General features: G+C 34.0%; 1 protein-coding gene across 3 annotated transcripts in view; it reads right to left on the reverse strand.

Annotated features, from left to right (window-relative positions):
• LOC138713142 (proton-coupled amino acid transporter-like protein CG1139) overlaps positions 1–22,341 on the reverse strand; it is a 210,296-nt gene that overhangs the window by 12,019 nt on the left and 175,936 nt on the right. For all 3 annotated transcript variants that reach the window (XM_069844957.1, XM_069844959.1, XM_069844958.1), the window contains exons 4-10: positions 20,588–20,725; positions 16,024–16,174; positions 11,014–11,135; positions 10,797–10,881; positions 6,048–6,323; positions 3,294–3,472; positions 1,802–1,995 (exon numbers count right to left, since the gene is read on the reverse strand). In XM_069844957.1, the coding sequence (XP_069701058.1) occupies positions 1,802–1,995; positions 3,294–3,472; positions 6,048–6,323; positions 10,797–10,881; positions 11,014–11,135; positions 16,024–16,174; positions 20,588–20,725 (1,145 nt within the window). The remainder of the gene's footprint in view (positions 1–1,801; positions 1,996–3,293; positions 3,473–6,047; positions 6,324–10,796; positions 10,882–11,013; positions 11,136–16,023; positions 16,175–20,587; positions 20,726–22,341) is intronic.

The raw sequence follows: 22,341 nt of genomic DNA on the forward strand, positions 1-22,341 counted from the left end.
ACAAGGACTGTGAAATTGGTGCTGTAACAACAACTGTCTTCTAATGCGAATTAAGAAAAGAGGTTCTAATATTTTGAGAAAAGCTAATATTTACAAAAACAAGAAAAATGTCTAATAAACATGGGTACTAAAATTAATATATTTGAAGAAACAAGGACTGTGAAATTGATGCTGTAACAACAACTGTCTTCTAATGCGAATTAGGAAAAGAGGTTCTAATATTTTGAGAAGAGCTAAATTTACAAAAACAAGAAAATGTCTAATAAACATGGGTACTAAAATTAATATATTTGAAGAAACAAGGACTGTGAATTTGATGCTGTAACAACAACTGTCTTCTAATGCGAATTAAGAAAAGAGGTTCTAATATTTTGAGAAGATCTAATATTTGCAAAAACAAGAAAAGTGTCTAATAAACATGGATTCTAAAACTAATACCTTTGAAGAAACAAGATCTGTAAAATTGGTATTGTACCAACACCTATCTTCTAATGCGAATTAAGAAGGAAGGTTCTAATATTTTGAGAAGAGCTAATATCCATAACAACAAGAATAAAAAGTCTAACAAACATGGGTTCTAAGATTAAAACATTTGAAGAAACAAGGACTGTGATATTGGTGCTGTAACAACAACTGTCTTCTAATGCGAATCAAGAAAAGAGATTCTGATATTTTGAGAAGAGCTAATATTTACAAAAACAAGAAAAATGTCTAATAAAAATTTGGGTTCTAAAACTAATACCTTTGAAGAAACAAGACCTGTAAAATTGGTATTGTGCCAACACCTATCTTCTAATGCGAATTAAGGAGAAACGTTCTACAATTTTGAGAAGAGCTAATATCCATAAAAACAAGAAAAAAAGACTAACAAATATATTTGAAGAAACTAGGGCTGTGAAATTGATATTGTAACAACAAGTATTTTCTAATGCCAATTACGAAAAAATGTTTTAATATTTTGAGAAGAGTTAATATTCATAACAACAAGAATAAAAAGTCTAACAAACATGGATTCTAAAATTAAAACCTTTGAAGAAACAAGGACTGTGAAATTGGTATTGTATCAACAGGGTTGTTGTTAATTTGTAAATGTTCCATTCTTTGATTAAAATTAAATCAAATTTAAACAGTTATTATCCTCATAGTGACATTCAACATTATGGTACAAGACATAATTACCATCTTGTGACCTTAAGGTTAGATTAGCTAAGTCTAAACAATGGTTTACATCAATTGCACTGTCTATGTTTAATAAACTTTCTTGTAGTGCACATATTGTTAATTCTAATAGATTTAAGTGTATTATTACTGACTAATCAAAAATCCTTTTTATGATATGAATGAATTTATGGAAACTAGTGTTGATATAGTATTTTAGTTCGTTTTTCTTTTGATTTCGTCTATGTATCTGTGATATCAATAAATCAATAAATAAATCAATGATATGATTTGTTATAAGTTAGCTAGAGTAATACATTATTTATTAAGACACTAAAATTATTAGCACCTAAACGTAGCATTAAGATTGTTTACAGTATTTTGAATTCTTCCTAGTTTTTGGAGCAATTATTGTCGTTAAATTGTCAGTTCTTTCTTTGAATATACACCGATTTAATAGTCACTCAGGTATTTATAGTTAAACACGAATCTGGAAAATTAAACGAGCTTGTAACATGTCATGCCATCAATTGGAAGTAAAGAAAAACAGATAAAAGTTGTTTATTATTGGTCAATTACATAACAATTCGTTTTGTGATATTTTTTATTACCGTGGACGAATAAGACAGGCTTTAACACTTACATGTGACCAACACAAGGCACGTCCTCACTGCGTATTCCCAGAATATGAGATTGGTGCTGGAGTCGGGTTGAGTGTGCTTCTCCATCTTGGGGATCAGGTAGTGGTTCCACGTGATGTCCACTGCCACGTAGCACTGCAGTGCGTGTGTGACAAAGATGGCGACGGCGAGCATCACACGCACACTCTGAGCGAGGCTGCGAAAAAATATTAATGAGTGAATTTTATTCTCGTGTTCATTAATGCAGTTGTGAATTAATTTAAATAAAGTGTACTTTCGGATTGAAAGCATAAATGTATATCAATTCATAGATAGGCTTTATTCGTATGTTTTCCTAACACAGCATTATCATTAGGTCTAGGATTCTTAGGTAAATAAATATTTTATTTACACTGTTGCATAACACATGGTATGTTTTGTGCGAGATCGTGCGTATTTGCTTGGTTTCCGCACAAAACCAATCCGCGGAAAGTCTAAAATTCCACATTCAGTATTCCCAACCTAACACACATAACAATTTCTCTCTTCTTACCGCTTAAGTGACATATTGATTTTACTGCTTTAGGCTTTTAACATATTATTTTTAGATACGTTCAATATAGTAATAATTATAAATTGGAAACTTACCACTGCAATTTCACCTAAATTGCACTCTTAATTATTGTTTTTAAATATTTGCAAAAATTAAGTAAACTCTACAACTCCACTAAAGTTACTGCATTCGTGATGCAAGTAACATTAAGGAAGCCGTGAAAAATCAACAAGATTCCAGACTCATCATAGACTAGGGGGAAAAAAGACACACGTATATCACGGCCTGCTGGAGTATAGTAAACACAGAAAACATTTTAAAGCAACAATGTTGAAGATAGATATTTTTGTTTTGCAAATTTGCCGTCATTGAACAGAAACCAAGATGGAGATTTCATTGCAACTAATTAGAAATTCCTCTTTCAGGTATGTAATAAATGATCAACTACGTTTCGCTTTTTCAAACTTTTCCTCGAACATGAAAACTTCAACATACCGCTCTTGTAACGCATATTACTATTTTGTACGATCATGTTTTTGTTGTATTTACAGCTGTTGTTGTTAAGCCTTAAAAGTTAGAAACTTGTTGCCAGGGAAACCATTCTTCATAACATAAAACTATACTGAAATAGACTCATTACAGTGAATTTAATGTTACTTAGTTACCATTACAGTGCAGTTTTGCGAAGGCTTTGGAATAATATTGCTTTAAATTTCCAAACTTCAAACTTTTCCTCGATTTTGTAGAAAGCATTTCCTAACCTTGTATTGTAATATACTGTACTAATACCACGCTGCTATGTGAAAATACGTAGCAGCGTGTGTTTTACTTTATATGGAAGTAAAGTGTTACATTTGAAATAGAAGAATGTCAAATAGTGACCTACTTTTGCAGCAAAAGCAGATGAACGTAACTTAGTTCCTAAAGAAGTGGCAAACATTCTCCACAGATTTGTCACTTACATGTCCTTGTTGGGCAGATTGAGTGTTATGCTGCCAAGTGCTTCAGACCCATACTTGATGTAGCCGAAGAAGCCCATGCCTACATACATGATGATAATGAGTACCATCGCCCTGTTTAACACTCCGAATGAACCTCCGAAAGATTTGGGAGTTTTCATGTTGTTCTCCAACGGTAGAATCTGCAACGAAAATTGCATAACATAAATACATGGGCCATAGTACATAATAAATATATTGAATTCAATTGCTAATTAAATAATAGCCATTTATACAACAACAATAGAAAGCGACTCATTTTTGCACACATTAGAGAGGTTTAAACGATCCGTCAGGCGAGTTCAAAAAAATCTCAAATTCATTGAGTGACTTTTTTTTTGGCAAACACGATCTTTTTCCACAATCAAGTATTTTGAATAAATATTTGATCTAAGTTTGTTAATTCCTGAGAAATTTACAAATACTGAACTATGAATTAACGACAATAATTGTGTTGCTAAAATTACGTTACTAAGTTACTTACTCACTTACTGGCTTTTAAGGAACCCGGACGTTCATTGCCGCCCTCACATAAGCCCGCCATTGGTCCCTATCCTGAGCAAGATTAATCCAGTCTCTACCATCATATCCCACCTCCCTCAAATCTACGTCTCGGCCTCCCCAAAGGTCTTTTTCCCTCCGACCTCCCAACTAACACTCTATATGCGTTTCTGGATTCGCCCATACGTTCTACATGTCCTGCCCATCTCAAACGTCTAGATTTAAGGTTCCTAATTATGTCAGGTGAAGAATACAATGCGTGCAGCTCTGCGTTGTGTAACTTTCTCCATTCTCCTGTAACTTCATCCCTCTTAGCCCCAAATATTTTCCTAAGAACCGTATTCTCAAACACCCTTAATCTCTGTTCCTCTCTCAAAGTGAGAGTCCAAGTTTCACAACCATACAGAACAACCGGTAATATAACTGTTTTATAAATTCTAACTTTCAGATTTTTTGAGAGAAGACTAGATGACAAAAGCTTCTCAAACGAATAATAACACGCATTTCCCATATTTATTCTGCGTTTAATTTCCTACCGAGTGTCGTTTATATTTGTTACTGTTGCTCCAAGATATTTGAATTTTTCCACCTCTTCGAAAGATAAATCTCCAATTTTTATATTTCCATTTCGTACAATATTCTGGTCACGAGACATAATCATATACTTAGTCTTTTCGGGATTTACTTCCAACCCTATCGCTTTACTTGCTTCAAGTAGAATTTCCGTGTTTTCCCTAATCGTTTGTGGATTTCCTAAGTTAACAACAAATCATCATCAGTCGCCATTGTCTGTTGAAAGAAGCAGTTCACGAAATAAATCTATGGAGATATCTGTTGTAACAGTCCTCATTTGTGAGGGAGTTGGGTGAAAATAGTTACATTGCGAACGATTGTAATATAATGGGAGAACAGGTTTTTCCTTACAGTTTCTTCCGGAAAGCGAAGAAACCAATATGAGAAAGAGTAAGGATCATTTGTGAGAGAACGTGCAAAAACATTTCGTTTTTACACTCCGAGGAAAAAAAAAATTGCACACCCTGGAAAGAGTGACACAATTTAGACACTCAAAAATAATTTAAAATGACATAACCTTAGAACTTAAGAGTGTAAAAATTCTGTTTCTCGTCCAGTCTTCCTTAATGATCTAATGTTTGCAATATTTGTATTTGTATATTTACTATATTTTGAAATTAAATATAAACTTCAAAAGTTTATTTAAACATTCATTCATTTAGTTATATATTTATTTAGTTATTTACTTATTTATTTAATTATTTACTTATTTATTCGTTGACTCGTTCGTTAGTTCGTTCCTTCTTTCGTTCAATCATTCGTTCATTTATTTATTTACTTATTTATATATTTACTTATTTATTTATATATTTATTCGTTGATTCCTTCGTTCATTCACTCGTTCATCTATGTATTTATTAACTTATTTGTTTATTTTTTATTCATTTATTTGCTTCTTTGCTTGCTTATTTATTTATCTATCTATTTATTTGTTTATTTATTTACTTGCTTATTTATTTATCTACTGATTTATTGATTTGTTTATTTATTGATTTGTTTATTTATTTGTTTGTTTATTTATTTATTTATTTATTTATTTATTTATTTATTTATTTATTCTGCTGGAGTTAAGGTCATGAGGCCTTCTCTTCCACTACCAGAAGTGAAATACACATTGAAACAATAGAAAAATTTCGTATATGTCCACAGGAAATTAATTGAATAAGAATGTAACCAACGGAACGTAGGCATAATTCATGTTTCAGGAGAAAGGGAAATAATTCCAGGGGATATTTCATTAGGCCTATATTTACTATCACAACCATTTGACTAAACAAGGATAAAATCTTTCTTACTTTTCAAAGAGTTAAATCTGCAGATTTGTGCGATACGTAGGAAAGCGATTCGTGAGACTGTACATGTGCCTACTAAAGCAGAATAAATGAAGAAAAAAGTACGAAATGGGCCTTCAAGTGTGACAGTGTTAAAAGACTCAAGAATATCGTCGTTAAGCCTAAATACACTTGTCTAACTGCTATAATTCCAGGCTGCAATTAACATTATTGTTGTTATTATTTTCAAATTATTTAAATTTTCTGCGCACTCATGTTTGAAATTAAGAGAACTTGACTATATAACTTTAGTCTCTACTTCTCCATATTTGGGTTTTATGTTATGGTAATCTGACTATAGAGTGTTACTCACCACACCAATCGCTTCCAGCGCGAAGAGTACAGTTCCGAAGAAGAGTGGGATATGTCTGAGCTCGCCCACGAGGTCCCTAGTCTTGATGGACGGAATGTCGGTGAATATGTAGTACAAAGTGATACCAAAGCCGATGAAAGTGAGAATGTTGGCAAGAGTTGTGAATGGCGCCAAGTACTTGAGATTCCGCACCCAGTTGATCAGAATTAGAGGCAGGAGCAGCAGAATCATGTACACACGCACGTCCAGTGGCGGATTCACGTACTCGTCTACCACCTGTGAAACAGAGAATGAGTTCGTCTATTATTCAGAATGCTGAGGCAGTGGCAGAAGAAAGATTTGTGTTACAGAAATGAGATTTTGAGGCTATAAATTTATCGAATACACAGTAACGTGCAGTTCCCCAAAAAAGAATGAGACGATGGAATGTTCTTAAGTTTCAGATGTAAGACACTGCGCATGATCGGAAACCAGAGCACTGATATACACGATGACGAATATTTGAGTTACTTAAATTCAGGCTGTTTGGTTTGGTTTCCGAAATTCACTTCAAAAACTGCAAAAAAAATGGTAATATGACGTAAATAATAGATAAATATATATACGAGTATCAATGACCTTTGTCCACATCTGTGGAGTAACGGTTAGCGCGTCTAGCCGTGAAACCAGGTGGCCCGAGTTCGATTTCCGGTCGGGACAAGTTACCTGGTTGAGGTTTTTTTTCGGGGTTTTCCCTCAACCCAATATGAGCAAATGCTGGGTAACTTTCGGTGTTGGACCCCGGATTCATTTCACTGGCATTATCACCTTTATCTCATTCAGACGCTAAATAACCTAAGCTGTTGATAAAGCGTCGTAAAATAACCTACTAAAATAAAAAAAAAAATGAAATAAAAAATCAATGACCTTCCAAAAAGATGTCCACATCTGTGGAGTAACGGTCAGCGCGTCTGGCCGCAAAACCAGGTGACCCGGGTTCGAATCCCGGTCGGGGCAAGTTATCTGGTTGAGGTTTATTTTTGGACCCCGGACTCTTTTCACCGGCATTATCACCTTCATTTCATTCAGACGCTAAATAACCTAGATGTTGATAAAGCGTCGTAAAATAACCGAATCCAAAAGGATTATACAACTTCGTAAGCTTATAGAAATTTATTTAGAAAACATACAGATTTGGTTTTAATGCTATGTAATAGCAGAACTTACCAAGTTTTCACTCAATGTGGTTCAATGTGATTTCGTTGTCCTTATACGAGTATCTTTGTCGTGGTCCATATCGTTGTCCTGATCTTTGTTCTTTATCGTGGTCCTTGTTCTCTTTCTAATAGCCCTTTTCGTGGTTCTGGTCCTTGTAATCCTTATGGTAGTTTATGTCGTGGTATTTATCATAATCCTTGTCGTGGTGTTTGTCGTGTTCCTTCTAATAAATTATCGTGGACCTGATCTTTGTCCTTGTCGTGGTGCTTCTTGTCTTTGTCGTGGTCCTTACAATGTTCCTTGTTGTCTTTTCCGTGGGTCTACATTTGTCATTTCTAAATTAATATTGTTCTCCATCTTTGGCGAATGACTTTCGTGTTACACGCTATATTTCAAACTTTCTTAAAAGGTAAACGATTAAGAACGTAAATATAACTTACATTAGAAATAGACAGACAACTGATAACATTTTGCACTGGTGTGTACTTAGGAGTAGGATAAAAATAGGTCTACGCATGTACGACCAGATGTTTTTCTGGCTTCGTCGATATCGCGTGTACTGTGCTGTAGAACTTTAACTTTCGACGACCGAGAGTCGTCTCATTCTTTTTTGGGGGGAACTGCACATACAGGGTGTAACTGATATGTGGGAACAAATTAAAGAATTGATTCATCACTACATAAATACAATTACATCATATTATATCAAGATGTATTACTTCGTTTTGTTTTCAAATTATAACTAACTAGTGGCTTGTGCAGCAAATACTGCTGCAAACAAAGTTCGTTAGACGTTCAAATACAAATTTTTCAGATTTATTTTCAATGAAGAATACTTGTCTTTTTGATAGTTATTTGCTTCCATAATAATGAAACATACTCCTTCTGAATGGATTTTTTTAGGCCAAATACTTTTTCTTGAACCTATCCATCTTCAGTTTTTGAGTTTCAACGCGAAAACGCAAGTATCAATGTCAGGACGATATCAGTAGCTATTTCAGGTCATTGTGGATTGTAGGCAAAAGTTAAACAAATGTCAGGTTTGCTAAGCTTTCGAACAATAGCATTTTCGTATAGCTGCTGCATGTAGAACTTGAAATGTAGAGCGTAAAATCATTTTATCCTACTAAGTGATCTTGCTGAAATGATCTGGAGACTACAAAATTTTCTAGGCCTCTTATTTTATCGGTAAGTAATACCTTTTTATCTTTCCTTAGGAACTGTAATTTTTGCGCTCTCTCGAGCCAATACTGAAGACAATGACACATATCAATATCTACACTACACCGCCATTAAGTATATGAAAAAGACCCAACCCCACTGGGTTAATAAGTATAAAAATATTTGATTTTTAATAACAATATTATTATCTTACTTAAGTTTTGTAGTTATATATAGCAGCCACTCAGTAAATTAGCCTATAGAAATGAAGATCTAAATTAAGATATTCTCTACATTTACTTACATAACCACAAAACGTTTCACTTTCATGTCATCAATATAGCATCAATATTATGTACAATTAATGAAAAATAGACGCATCATGATATTAACTATAATAATATTTAATTTGTAATGGTAATAATGTCATCAAACCACCTCAAGTTTCGTAGATTTGAATATCCAATACACAGCTGTACTCAGAAAATTATACACTGCAGAATCAGTTTTTAATAACAAATTGAATTGTGCTCTAAATATGTCGGCAATCCTGCAGGTCATGGCCTTCGTGTAATAGCCTATTGTTTATTGTAGTGTGTGTTTTGTTCTGAAATTCAATCAAGTCGGCCGTGATTCGATAGAATTAGTTCTCAAAACTGACAACAGATGAATTTTGGAAAATAGAAAAATTATGTAGGAAAATTGACATTTCACTGAAAACTACTACTTTTCCGAAAAACTTTAGATGCCAGGCATGAAAATGAGGGGTCACTCATTAAAATCCGTTCAGCCGTTTTCCCGTAATTTCCATTACCATTTCAAATTATATATATAGATTTTGTGTTCCACCAATGCTATGCTTTCATAAATTCGCAAAAAGTTTAATACTTAAGACCGTTGAAAGACTGCATTTTCCCCCAGATAAAAAAGCCCCAGTATTTAGTTTGTGAAAATATTTTAAAATATCATGACGAAAAGGGAAATCCTTTTGTCTTAACGATCATGCACAAAATTGCTAAGTAATGTATAGTGATTGTACAGCTTCTTAGATACAAAATTGTATAAGCTTTAGTGATGTTGATGATAGAAATTCATAAAATATTATATGGAGAAACATTACTTCAAAGTTGGCATTTCAACGGCGCGGCCAGTTAATTACGTCATTAAAAGGATTTCCAAACGTCTTACACCCTTGCAACTGCATTAAGGGGAGAGGACGGTATTTTTTAGTGAAAAATGAGTGAATTTTCAAAAACTTTTTTTCTTTAAAATACCCTGTGAAATTTATGGAATGCATTGCATATCATTTTGTGGGTATTTGTGTCCTTATCGGATGTTGGGACGCCATTTTTAAACTTCCTGCGCTATGGGTTTTTAAATCGCATGCCAAAATGAGTAAATTTTCCTATTTTTGTTCTTTAAAATAGTCTGTGATATGTGTGGAATGCATTGCATAACATTTTGTGGGTATTTGTGCCCTTATCGGATGTTGAAACGCCATTTTTTAACTTCCTGCGCTATGGGTTTTTAAATTACACGCCAAAATGAGTAAATTAAAAAATAATAATAAATACTCTGTGATGTGTGTAGAATTCATTGCATAACATTTTAATAGGTATTTGTGCCCTTATCAGATGTTGAGACGTCATTTTTAAACTTCCTGAGCTATGGATTTTCAAATCACACACCTCCTTTTATTGTGGTTTCCGGTAACTACATTTTTTTTGCTACATTGCCAGACAAAAATGGATATAATTTCTGAACGGTTAAAGATATATGCATGAAATTTAGAACACATATTCTCTAGACTATTAGGAAACTTTTCTCTGTAACATAATTTTGTTAATTTTAAAAATATGTCTGTCTGTTTACAAAAAATGAAATCAAAAGTGTTATTAAATTTTAATTGTTTATTTTACAAATATAGGGACTAAAATAAAAATTCTGTTACAGACAGTTTCTAGAGCATGCGTTTGCAAGTACATTGCAAAAACTGTTTGAATCCATCTTTAAAAAGGGCTTAGATATATCGGTTTTAGTAAAATCCGGCATTGGGTACATTTTTTTTTCAAATCTGGGCTGCCAAATATTTTTTCAAAATGTTCATTTTCGGTTGACTTTTTACAGCCAAGAGCTTTCTACACACAAAAAATTAATATTTTACACCAAATAGGAAAAAGTACCGTCCTCTCCAAGAAATTTAAAAGAAATAAGAAAAGAGTAATTCATTTTTAGTCTAGAAATGTAATATTTTCCCTATAAGCCTTTCTTAAGAGTAAATATAAGCTTAGTCTAGAATAGGGTTATTTTACGAGCGTGTTATGAAAATTTTATGTAGTCCTACTTTAACAGGCACTTCAAGGTAATGTAGAGTAAAAAAAATTGTTTTACCTCTTTTATGTTGCTAGCTACAAATACCACGTACACACAGCAGGTCCCAAGCTGGTATAGAATTAGGAAGGTGTTAACCACGTGTCTGTAACAAAAAATACCTTTCCATCACTTGTATCCTTACGGTTTGAAAACTTTATACGTTACAGTACTCATCCATTAATGGTGACTGACAGTAAAACCTGTGTAACTGTTATGTACAAGCAGAACTACCCACCCTGCGTATGGTGCACATTTCTGGAAAATCCTTGGGCCTTCCTCCATTGCAGCTGATGCAGTGTCAGGGTAGTTAAGACTTGCTATCCTTCTCCTCTTACACAGTTCCAGTTCAGACTTGACCTGTGAACAAGATTACAATTCTCATGGGCTCCATTAAGTTACCTACTTCTAACTTTCAGTAACTAAATCCGCATATTTAGCTTTCACAGTTGTATTTCACTTAGTAATACAGTAAAACTTCGATATCTCGAAGTGCTTCCGGAAACTGATAATGCTTCGAGTTATTGAAAATTCGAGATATAAAAAATATGAAAAAAATGACCAATACCACAAATTATTATTGATGACAATATGTAATTAAGATTCTAAATACTTTAGTTACTGTACATGGACTTACAGAATCCATGCCGCTTTACTTACTTACAAATGGCTTTTAAGGAACCCGAAGGTTCATTGCCGCCCTCAAAACCTCCCACCTGAACATATTCCGACCACACTATAGCCAATTGGCTTGTCGTCAGCACGACATCTCATCCTGCTCTAGGTTTTTCCGTGGTTTCCCTTGAGCAATAAGACAAATGTCGGGATGAGCCCTAAAAGAAATGGGCCACGGACCACTTCCCTTCCCCCACTCTTTCTCTTCTACTATCACAAAGAACTTGCTAATTTCTTAGATACAAACCCTGAATTATGATAATAGGGGAACATAAATATATTGTAAGTTCACAGGGCTAACGGCTTCGAAGCTGGGTACCTGGTTCTAATGAAGTGCACTGGTATCAATCTAAAACATGGGGGCATGAGATAGTTACTCTGCCTGCCATTAAAAATTCACTTCACTAAATCCCCAAAGTAAAAAAAAAAAAAAAAATTGCCGCCCTCACATAAGCCCGCCATTGGTCCCTATCCTTCCCATCTACGTCTCGGCCTCCCCAAAGGTCTTTTTTCCTCCGGCCTCCTAACTAACACTCTATATGCTTTTCTGGATTCCCCCATACGTGCTACATGCCCTGCCTATCTCAAACGTCTGGATTTAATGTTCCTAATTATGTCAGGTGAAGAATACAATGCGTGCAGTTCTGCGTTGTGTAACTTTCTCCATTCTCCTGTAGGGGAGAGTTGGGTAGTATCGGACATCGGGTAAAATCGGACAGTGCGTTTCTTTCATCTACCACCAGTACCTGAATAACATGGTTACGTTTCTGTATGCGACATCACAGAAACGTAACCATGTCATTCAGGTACTAACGTCTGGTGGTAGATGAAAGATACTCACTGTCCGATATTACCCGATGTCCGATACTGCCCAACTCTCCCCTAACTTCATCCCTCTTAGCCTCAAATATTTTCCTAAGAACCTTATTCTCAAACACCCTTAATCTCTGTTCCTCTCTCAAAGTGAGAGTCCAAGTTTGTTTTATAAATTCTAACTTTCAGATTTTTTGACAGCAGAGTAGATGACAAAAGATTCTCAACCGAATAATAACAGGCATTTCCAATATTTATTCTGCGTTTAATTTCCTGCCGAGTGTCATTTATATTTGTTACTGTTACTCTAAGATATTTGAATTGTTCCACCTCTTCGAAGGATAAATCTCCAGTTCTTATATTTCCATTTTGTACAATATTCTGGTCACGATACATAATCATATACTTTGTCTTTTCGGGATTTACTTCCAAACCTAACTCTTTACTTACTTCAAGTAAAATTGTCGTGTTTTCCCTAATCGTTTGTGGATTTTCTCCTAAAATATTCACGTCATCCGCATAGACAAGAAGCTGATGTAACCCGTTCAAATCCAAACCCTGTCTGTTATCCTGGACTTTCCTAATGGCATAGTCTAGAGCGTAGTTAAAAATAAAGGTGATAGTGCATTTCGTTTCTTTAACCCGCAGGGAATTGGAAAAGGATCAGACAGAAGCTGGCCTATACGGACTCTACTGTACATTTCACTGAGACACATTTTAATTAATCGAACTAGTTTCTTGGGAATGCGACATTCAATAGGAATGTTATATAAAAGTGTAGTAAATAAAAATAAAGAGGCAGACAGAAACACACATAACACGTCAAATTTTTCACGATACGCGTACAAAGTCAAGGTCTTGGATCGAAAATCATTTTGGAGCACGCCTAATTTGAGTCACTCGTCCTTGCTCCCTTCAAGCAATCACTCTAAAAATACACAGTCGCTACTCCAGTTGTACGTTAACAGCTTAGACCTTGTGAGGGGATCGCCGTAATTGCGAACCAAGACTGCGTACGATGTTGACTCCGCATGTCACGAGTTGAAACCAATAACAGGGCGTCACGAAACCTGACAGCTGTAACAGATTCCAAGTTACGCTGGGGTATCATTAATCACCATGAAATGGGCCTCCAGAGTTTAATTTGAAGATCTGTTTGTTATAGTTTGGGTTGTCAAGAGTTTGTTCTTTCGCAATACAGTTTAATAATCAAGTTATCGCGTCGTTATGGTGTCGGAAAGTATCACCCTGCAAACGTTACGTAATTACATCCTAAAAATAATTTTATCCTCGACCATGCCGAAATGTAGTAATTATACACCTGGTAGCAGTCCTTTAATGCATGTCATTAAAGTACACCTATTCATTAAAGTTCAGGTTTTCGATTATTCTCGGATATGCAATCGAAAGACAACGAGGGAAACGTCACAGAGGCTGGAAATCCAATACTGTCGCAGAAGGTTATGTTCTGTTACTATAATAATTAGCGTTAATTGTAAATAATATTCAAATAAATTCAATTTGTCATCTCGTTTTTCAATTCTAAATAAATTTCCAGGTTATATCAAAATTAGTTCATGTTATTCTCTAGATTATAACAAGGTCAATGACATTATTGTTCCTCTGAAAAAATCAATACTTTCGCGTCTGCGCACATCTCACAATTTGCGAGCGATGCACAAGGTCACTTCCACTCTTCAGTTAGATACGAATAAAATGAATACTTATGAATAATTTCAAGTTAGAAATATATTCGAGCATAAAAAGTCGTATGAAACATGCCTATAATGGTAATTAAGACGCTCGTATGAAAATTATGAAACTCGCTTGCGCTCGTTCCGTAAACGAACATACTCGCTTCTTAATTACTATCATTACAGGCTCATAATTGCATAATGTACTATTTTCATATAGCAGAAAGACAGTGTTTTACACATACTAATTTTCATTATTGTACAAAATACAGTAATGGAGGAAAAAAATGTTGAATATTTCCAAAATTTTACTGCTGTGAGCTGTACCTAACCCCTTAAGAAGTGGACTTCTACACGTGATTTTGTGCAAACATGTCAAGGACTTATTGCGATTTTTCCTGGAATCTCTCGCCTTACCGATAGTCTTCTTCTCTGCCTTTCAATGATGTTTTTGTATAGATTCTAGGCATTTCCTGGTTCTAGATAAATGGTTCGCTGTGTCCTGCCTACATTCAGGGCATCCAAAAACTTATCGATTGATCCTTGTACATGTTAACAATTAAAACTCGTATTGCTGTGAATACAATAAACGGACAGCAATAAATTTAATGTCGAGTTTTCTGTTGTACATTAATGCCTTTTCGTAGAATATGTAATTTGTTGGGCGGGAGCATGAGATTGGTAGATTTGATACATTAAGTAAATAGAAATTAGTCTGGTATAATTTTCTGTGAGATCTGGTACATTTTATATTTTGCCAGTGGCAACAGTGTCGTATACCCACCCTTTCATGATCTTTAGTCTTCTCTGAAAATGAGCAATGATGACTTTCAGTACTACCAGAGTGCTGCATTGGAGTTAAATCGCTCGCTTGAACTCGGTCGAGTGTCGCACCCTCGAGTGAGATACGATCGGTCGTGATACGCTCGTAATAAATAGAAGCACAGTACAAGGTCATCTCACCGACATGTCTTATCTTGTATGGAAGGCGACAGATAAGATACACATATGTTTTGCTCACACGGTAAAAATAAGGCTTTATTTTCTGCGTTTATGACAAACGTTTAATGGAACGTACCAAAACAGGAACATGAAGTTATAAATAAAATAGTATGAAAAACTTCGATATACAGATTATTCAATACTTGATTTACCACATATATAATATGATAGGCCCATACATAGTGTTCCGCCTATATACTGCGACAATGTAGAAACGTTTTACAAAATATTATTGGTATAGCAGTAGATTAATAATAATATTAGTACAGAGATAACGTCACAGAAAATATAATAAAACGAATAATCATGCTGCACAACTGTTACAGACGCAAAGATTGGTACACTAATTATTAGATATTATTATTATTATTATTATTATTATTATTATTATTACTACTAGAAAACTTGATACAGTTCTTGCATTATCGTGATTGTGTTCTCCGTTTATAATAATTACATTTACATCCAATAACATCTATCAGATGGTGGCAAAAACAAAATCACTCCTGTGTGGAAAAAAAAAAAAAAAAAAAAAAGCATTTACCTACAACATTTTTACTACATTTTAAAGCAGGTTTTGTAGTTGTACTGTGGAGAGGTTAGTTAAACACTGCAAAGTTTTGAAATGATAAACATCTATGATGTTACTACGCAGTTCATCACTGTAACAAGAACGAATGTCTAACGCTCGGCTTATACCGTTCGAGGATTTATCGCTCGTTACAATTTTACCCATCATGCATGTGCGCTACCTATCGGATTATGCTGTGAACTACTTGGCGCTCGAGCGAAAACGTCCGATGCAGACCTCTGGGTACTACCTTCGTAGTTTCGAAATGTCAGAGATATCTCAACACACGGTTGAAGATCCGAAATTATTGACTCTTTGTCGTAGTGATTATGCGACAGAAGGATCCTGCCACATCGAAAAATAAAAATAAAAAATAAGTAAGGTTGTAAATTATCTATTGGGCAACATCACCATAAAATGTAGCATGTTTCATGGCTAGGTGATTGCAGAGCGGACAACTGACATTGGGCGTGGTTATTTATCACCTACTCACCAGCTGGTGGATGCAGTATGTGCAGATGAAACCGATGAAGAGCGTGCCCGTGATGCCCAAAACGTAGCCGGAATGGTAGAACGCGTTGGGCATGGCCAGAATGCCCGTGCCTAGACTTCCCTTCAACAGGTGCAACAGAGTTTCCATGTTCCTGCAGGACAAACCAATCACAACTGTATTATATAATTAGGATTACATTATATCGTCCTAAAGCAGGAGAGCGAATCTGACAGAACTTTTACGCTGATCCCCAGCTAAGTACATTCCCAACCTACAATAGCTGACTGCACTGAATTCGCTGAGTATCTGGATTTCCAGCAAGTAAACCCTCATTACGCAACTAGTCGACGACGCTATGGAATGAGAGTTGCGGCCTTGCAGAATACTGGTCAGTAGTTTGGTGGAATATTGAACTAGGATCTTATATCTAGAAATCGTCACAGAATTTGTAGTATTGGACAGGACAGAAACTTGAATGCATGTGTAGGAATCGAAGTACTTTTTGTTTAATTGAGGGTTACAGAAACTTATAAAATAACAACGAAATACCTTTGTAGGATACCAAATAGGGTTGCAAGCCGGTTATGAGTGTTGTAATTGGTGTGAATGGTGATTTTGGCGCATGTATAAGATATCAAATAGATATTTAGTTAGACGTTCCAGACCTGTGAAAGAATTTGTGTTACTCCTCTATGACAATCACAGATAATAGACTTTTTCCTTCAGTAATGATCAATTTAACAAAATCATGTAAGCTTGCAAGACAAAGTTGAAGTAATTCTGCATAAACTTAAGTTGTTACTTAAAAAAATAAATAAATCAACTGGACTATAAATTTAAAATACATAAAGTTAATTTGAGCATTAAACCTAATTATTATTTATTTACTTATTTATTTACTTACTTATCACCTCACTCACCTCACTCACCTCGCTCACCTCGCTCACTCACTCGCTCACTCACTCACTCACTCACTCACTCACTCACTCACTCACTCACTCACTCACTCACTCACTCACTCACTCACTCACTCACTCACTCACTCACTCACTCACTCACTCACTCACTCACTCACTCACTCACTCACTCACTCACTCACTCACTCACTCATTTATTTATTTACTTATTTATTTACTTATTTATTTACATATTTATTTATTTACTTATTTATTTATTTACGTATTTACTTATTTATATATTTATTTACTTATTTATTTATATATTTATTTACTTGTCACTCACTCACCGACTCACTTATTTATTTATTTACTTATGTATTTATTTACTTATTTATTGACATATTTACTTATTTATTTATATATTTATTTACTTATCACTCACTCACTCACATTTATTTATTTATTTATTTATTTACATATTTATTTGTATATTTACTTATTTATTTATATGTTTACTTATTTATTTATATATATATTTTTATTTATTTATTTATATATGTATTTACTTATTTATATATTTATTTATTTACTTGCTTATTTATTTATATATTTATTTACTTATCACTCACTCACTCACTTATTTATTTACTTATTTATTTATTTACGTATTTATTTATATATGTATTTACTTATTTATATATTTATTTACTTATCACTCACTCACTTATTTATTTATTTACTTATTTATTTATTTACATATTTACTTATTTATTTATTTACTTATTTATTTATATATGTATTTACTTATTTATATATTTATTTACTTATCACTCACTCATTTATTTATTTATTTATTTACATATTTAATTTATTTATTTATTTACTTATTTATTTATATATTTATTTATTCATTCTTTCATTGATTTATTTATATACTTATTTATTTATTCTACACACACGTCTTGGCAGATTAGATGTAGTTCAGTTCTTAATCCACCATCATCCACTATACAATGATAACAACGTAACAGTGAGTATGACAACATAGACTCTATACTATGTAAGTAACTCTCACACACTTCTGTTGAACATTTTCTAGATTAAAATATAATACTATTAATATTCACTTACTAATCTAATAACATTACGTTTTAACTAATTTATGCAATTCCCTATCATTACATATTAAAAATAGTGAACACTCATATTTCAAACCATTAACTTCAAGTTTTTTTCCAACATTAAATACATTTACTTGTACTCTTCCTCTTACTGTCTACTTTATATTTCTATTTAGAGTATTTCCTCGCTTTCATAATAAAATTAAAAATTATTTTGTTATTCGATATGATCCCTTTCGATATTATAATTTATTCTTTTCATTTACACAACGCAGAACTGCACTCATTGTATTCTTCACCTGACATAATTAGGAACATTATATCCAGACGTTTGAGATGGGCAGGGCATGTAGCACGTATGGGCGAATCCAGGAATGCTGGCTACTAGACCATGTATGTTACAAAGTATCCTTATTCCATCGTCATTTTAATAGCATTTATAGGTAACATCGCCTGCCGTATATGCAAATAGTAGACCCTTGGTGTATCTAAGGTTGCATTGTGCCCTACGAATGTTGCTATAGAAACTACCGTATTCTACGCTGTCATTTTTAATATTGTATGGTAGTCTATCGCAGCTTCATAACTCTACTTTCTCGTAACGCATATTTTGGTGCAATGAGTCTCGTCGATCCAGGGACGCATCCAGGTTTTGTTCGAACTCGCATACTGCCAAATAGAATGACGGCTAGCTTAGTGACCACCTAGAGTAGTAGCTGGCTCCGCTCCAAAACCATGGCTGTGTATTGCTGGTCGTCTGCATTTTACGACAGTAGTTACAATACCAGGGATAATGTGAAATGCACAATACGGCATGATGGCGAGCCAAGTGCATTGGCTCTGTTCTCGGCACGGTTTTTATAAACTGGATTTAGAGAATTATTCTCGTACACATCTGGTGACATTTCATATGATTCACTTCAGGCTCTACAGAAATTTCTTCAATAGTTACGACTTCTTACTTACTTACTTACTTACTTACTGGCTTTTAATGAACCCGGAGGTTCATTGCCGCTCTCACATAAGCCCGCCATTGGTCCCTACCCTGAGAAAGACCAATCCAATCTCCATCATTATATCCCACCTCCCTCAAATCCATTTTAATATTATCTTCCCATCTACGTCTCGGCCTCCCCAAAGGTATTTTTCCCTCCCGCCTCTCAACTAACATTCTATATGCATTTCTGGATTCGCCCATACGTGCTGCATGCCCTGTCCATCTCAAACGTCTGGATTTAATGTTCCTAATAATGTCAGGTGAAGAATACAATGCGTGCAGTTCTGCGTTCTGTAACTTTCTCCATTCTCCTGTAACTTCATGCCTCTTAGCCCCAAATATTTCCCTAAGAACCCTATTCTCAAATACCCTTAATCTCTGTTCCTCCCTCAAAGTGAGAGTCCAAGTTTCACATTCATACAGAACAACCGGTAATATAACTGCTTTATAAATTTTAACTTTCAGATTTTTTGACACCAGAATTAATGATAAAAGCTTCTCAACCGAATAATAACAGGATTTCCCATATTTATTCTGCGTTTAATTTCCTGCCGAGTGTCATTTATATTTGTTACTGTTACTCTAAGATATTTGAATTGTTCCACCTCTTCGAAGGATAAATCTCCAATTCTTATATTTCCATTTTGTACAATATTCAGGTCACGAGACATAATCATATACTTTGTCTTTTCGGAATTTACTTCCAAACCTATCGCTTTACTTGCTTCAAGTAAAATTCCCGTGTTTTCCCTAATCGTTTATGGATTTTCTCCTAACATATTCACGTCATCCACATAGACAAGCAGCTGATGTAACCCGTTCAATTCCAAACCCAGTCTGTTATCCTGGACTTTCCTAATGGCATATATTCTAGAGCGAAGTTAAAGAGTAAAGATGATAGTGCATCTCCTTGCTTTACCCCACAGTGAATTGGAAACGCATCTGACAGAAACTGACCTATACGAACTCTGCTGTACGTTTCAGTGAGATACATTTTAATTAATCGAACTAGTTTCTTGGGAATACCAAATTCAATAAGAATATCATATAAACTTCTCTCTTAACCGAGTCATAAAGGGAACTTCTTACCTAAAGAAATCTTCTCAAATTCAGTGTAGTGATATTCTTTGCAATGTCAATGTTTCTGAGGTACGTCAGATACAGTATTTAATAATAATAATAATAATAATAATAATAAACAATAATAATAGTAATAATAATAGTAATAACAATAATAATAGTAATAATAATGATAATTTCAAAGAGCTTTGATAGTGTAATACCATCCTCTGCCTTATCTCGCTACCTCCCACCATCATCAATTTCATCAACACTAAATAACCTAGTAGTAGATTAAATTACTAAACAAGCAAAGGTGTTTTAATGATTATTGATGTTAAAGGATTATTAGATATTTTATATCATAATTCTTCAATTTATTTATTTCCTTTTAAAATATAAATTCTGTTCCCCGTCGTTGAAAATCCACTGTATTCACAAGCAAATGGTTTCATATAGAATAAGCTGTTTGTCGTTGCAGTACTTACGTCGTCGGGTGGGTGACGTTGCGGTGCTCGTGAGGTTCGTACACCTCAAGTCTCGACGCCTTCCTGGACTCGGGGATGTCGATCTTGAACACTCCGCCGTGGTGAGGCGTGCTCACCTTGATATCGGCTAACGAGACCCTGCAAAGCACATAAGCTACAGTTTTGCTAGTAAATCTGGTGGCTCTTTGACAACTGAGGCTATATATATACAGAGTGATTCAAGATTTTCCGCCACTTACGGAGTCTATTTTCGAAGATATTCTGAGCAAAAAATGTCATATTAACACTTGTCCTAATCTCAATATTTTCATAGTTACTCTGATTCTAAATTATTTGTAAAGTGGGTTTATTCTTTAGTTTTAAGGGTAAAGTAATATTACAGATAAAGAATGAACTTCAGGAGTATTTCTCTAATTATCTAGTGTTCTGAAGCTAAAAATGTGTTGTGAATTCCACAGTTGCTTCGTACAGATTTTTTCTTCGATTTTTAACTACAAAATTACATTTTTTCTAACGCATTTATCACAACAATTGTTACAAATCAAGCCAATCTTGTAAATTCTTTAAGACTGTACATTAGGATGCATAATTAAACTGTAAGAATCAAGTTCCTAAAGTCGTATGACTTGTAAGAATTGTGATAAGAGAGCAAAAATGATGTAATTTTTAGTTAAAAATTGAAAAAAAAAACAATCTGTACAAAGCAATCAACACATTTTTAATTTAAGAACGCTAGGCAATTAAAGAAATGATACTCCTGAATAGTTTATTCTCTATCTGTAATATTCTTTTACCCTTAAAACTAAAGAAAAAAGGTATTTTACAAACAACTTCAAATTACTGTAACTCTGAAAATATTGAGATTAGGACAAATGTTTATATGACTTTTTTGCTCAAGATGTCTTCGAAAATAAGCTACGTAAGTGGCGGTAAATCCACGTGAATCATCCACGTGAATCATCATATATGTAATTAGAGCACCTGGCTTAGAACTGATAGGTCCGGAGTTCGATTCTGTGTAGTGCAAAACTTCGAAAACGGCCCCGAGGTTCACTCAGCCTCCGATAAAATTGACTATCAGGCCTTTCCTTGTGGCATAAAAGCGGTCAGAGCGTGGTACCGAGCATACCACCTCATTTTAGTGCCGAGATCAAAGAACGCGTGTAGCTTTACCTCCATGCCTCCATATACCTTATGACACGTATGGAAATACCTTTACCTTTATATATATATATAATTATAATGGTATATTTCTAAATCTGTAAATGAATCGTTCAAAAGATAAAGGAATAAAATGTTTCAAAAATGAAATTACAGAAAACTGATTTTATATAATGGTAGATAATGGTATATCTATAAATGAATCCTTCAAAAGATAAAGGAATAAAATGTTTCAAAAATGAAATTACAGAAAACTGATTTTATATAATGGTAGATAATGGTATATCTATAAATGAATCCTTCAAAAGATAAAGGAATAAAATGTTTCAAAAATGAAATTACAGAAAACTGATTTTATATAATGGTTGATAATGGTATATCTATAAATGAATCCTTCAAAAGATAAAGGAATAAAATGTTTCAAAAATGAAATTACAGAAAACTGATTTTATATAATGGTTGATAATGGTATATCTATAAATGAATCCTTCAAAAGATAAAGGAATAAAATGTTTCAAAAATGAAATTACAGAAAACTGATTTTATATAATGGTTGATAATGGTATATCTATAAATGAATCCTTCAAAAGATA

Source organism: Periplaneta americana, chromosome 14 (assembly GCF_040183065.1).
Source record: "Periplaneta americana isolate PAMFEO1 chromosome 14, P.americana_PAMFEO1_priV1, whole genome shotgun sequence".
Taxonomy (NCBI): Eukaryota; Metazoa; Arthropoda; class Insecta; order Blattodea; family Blattidae; genus Periplaneta; species Periplaneta americana.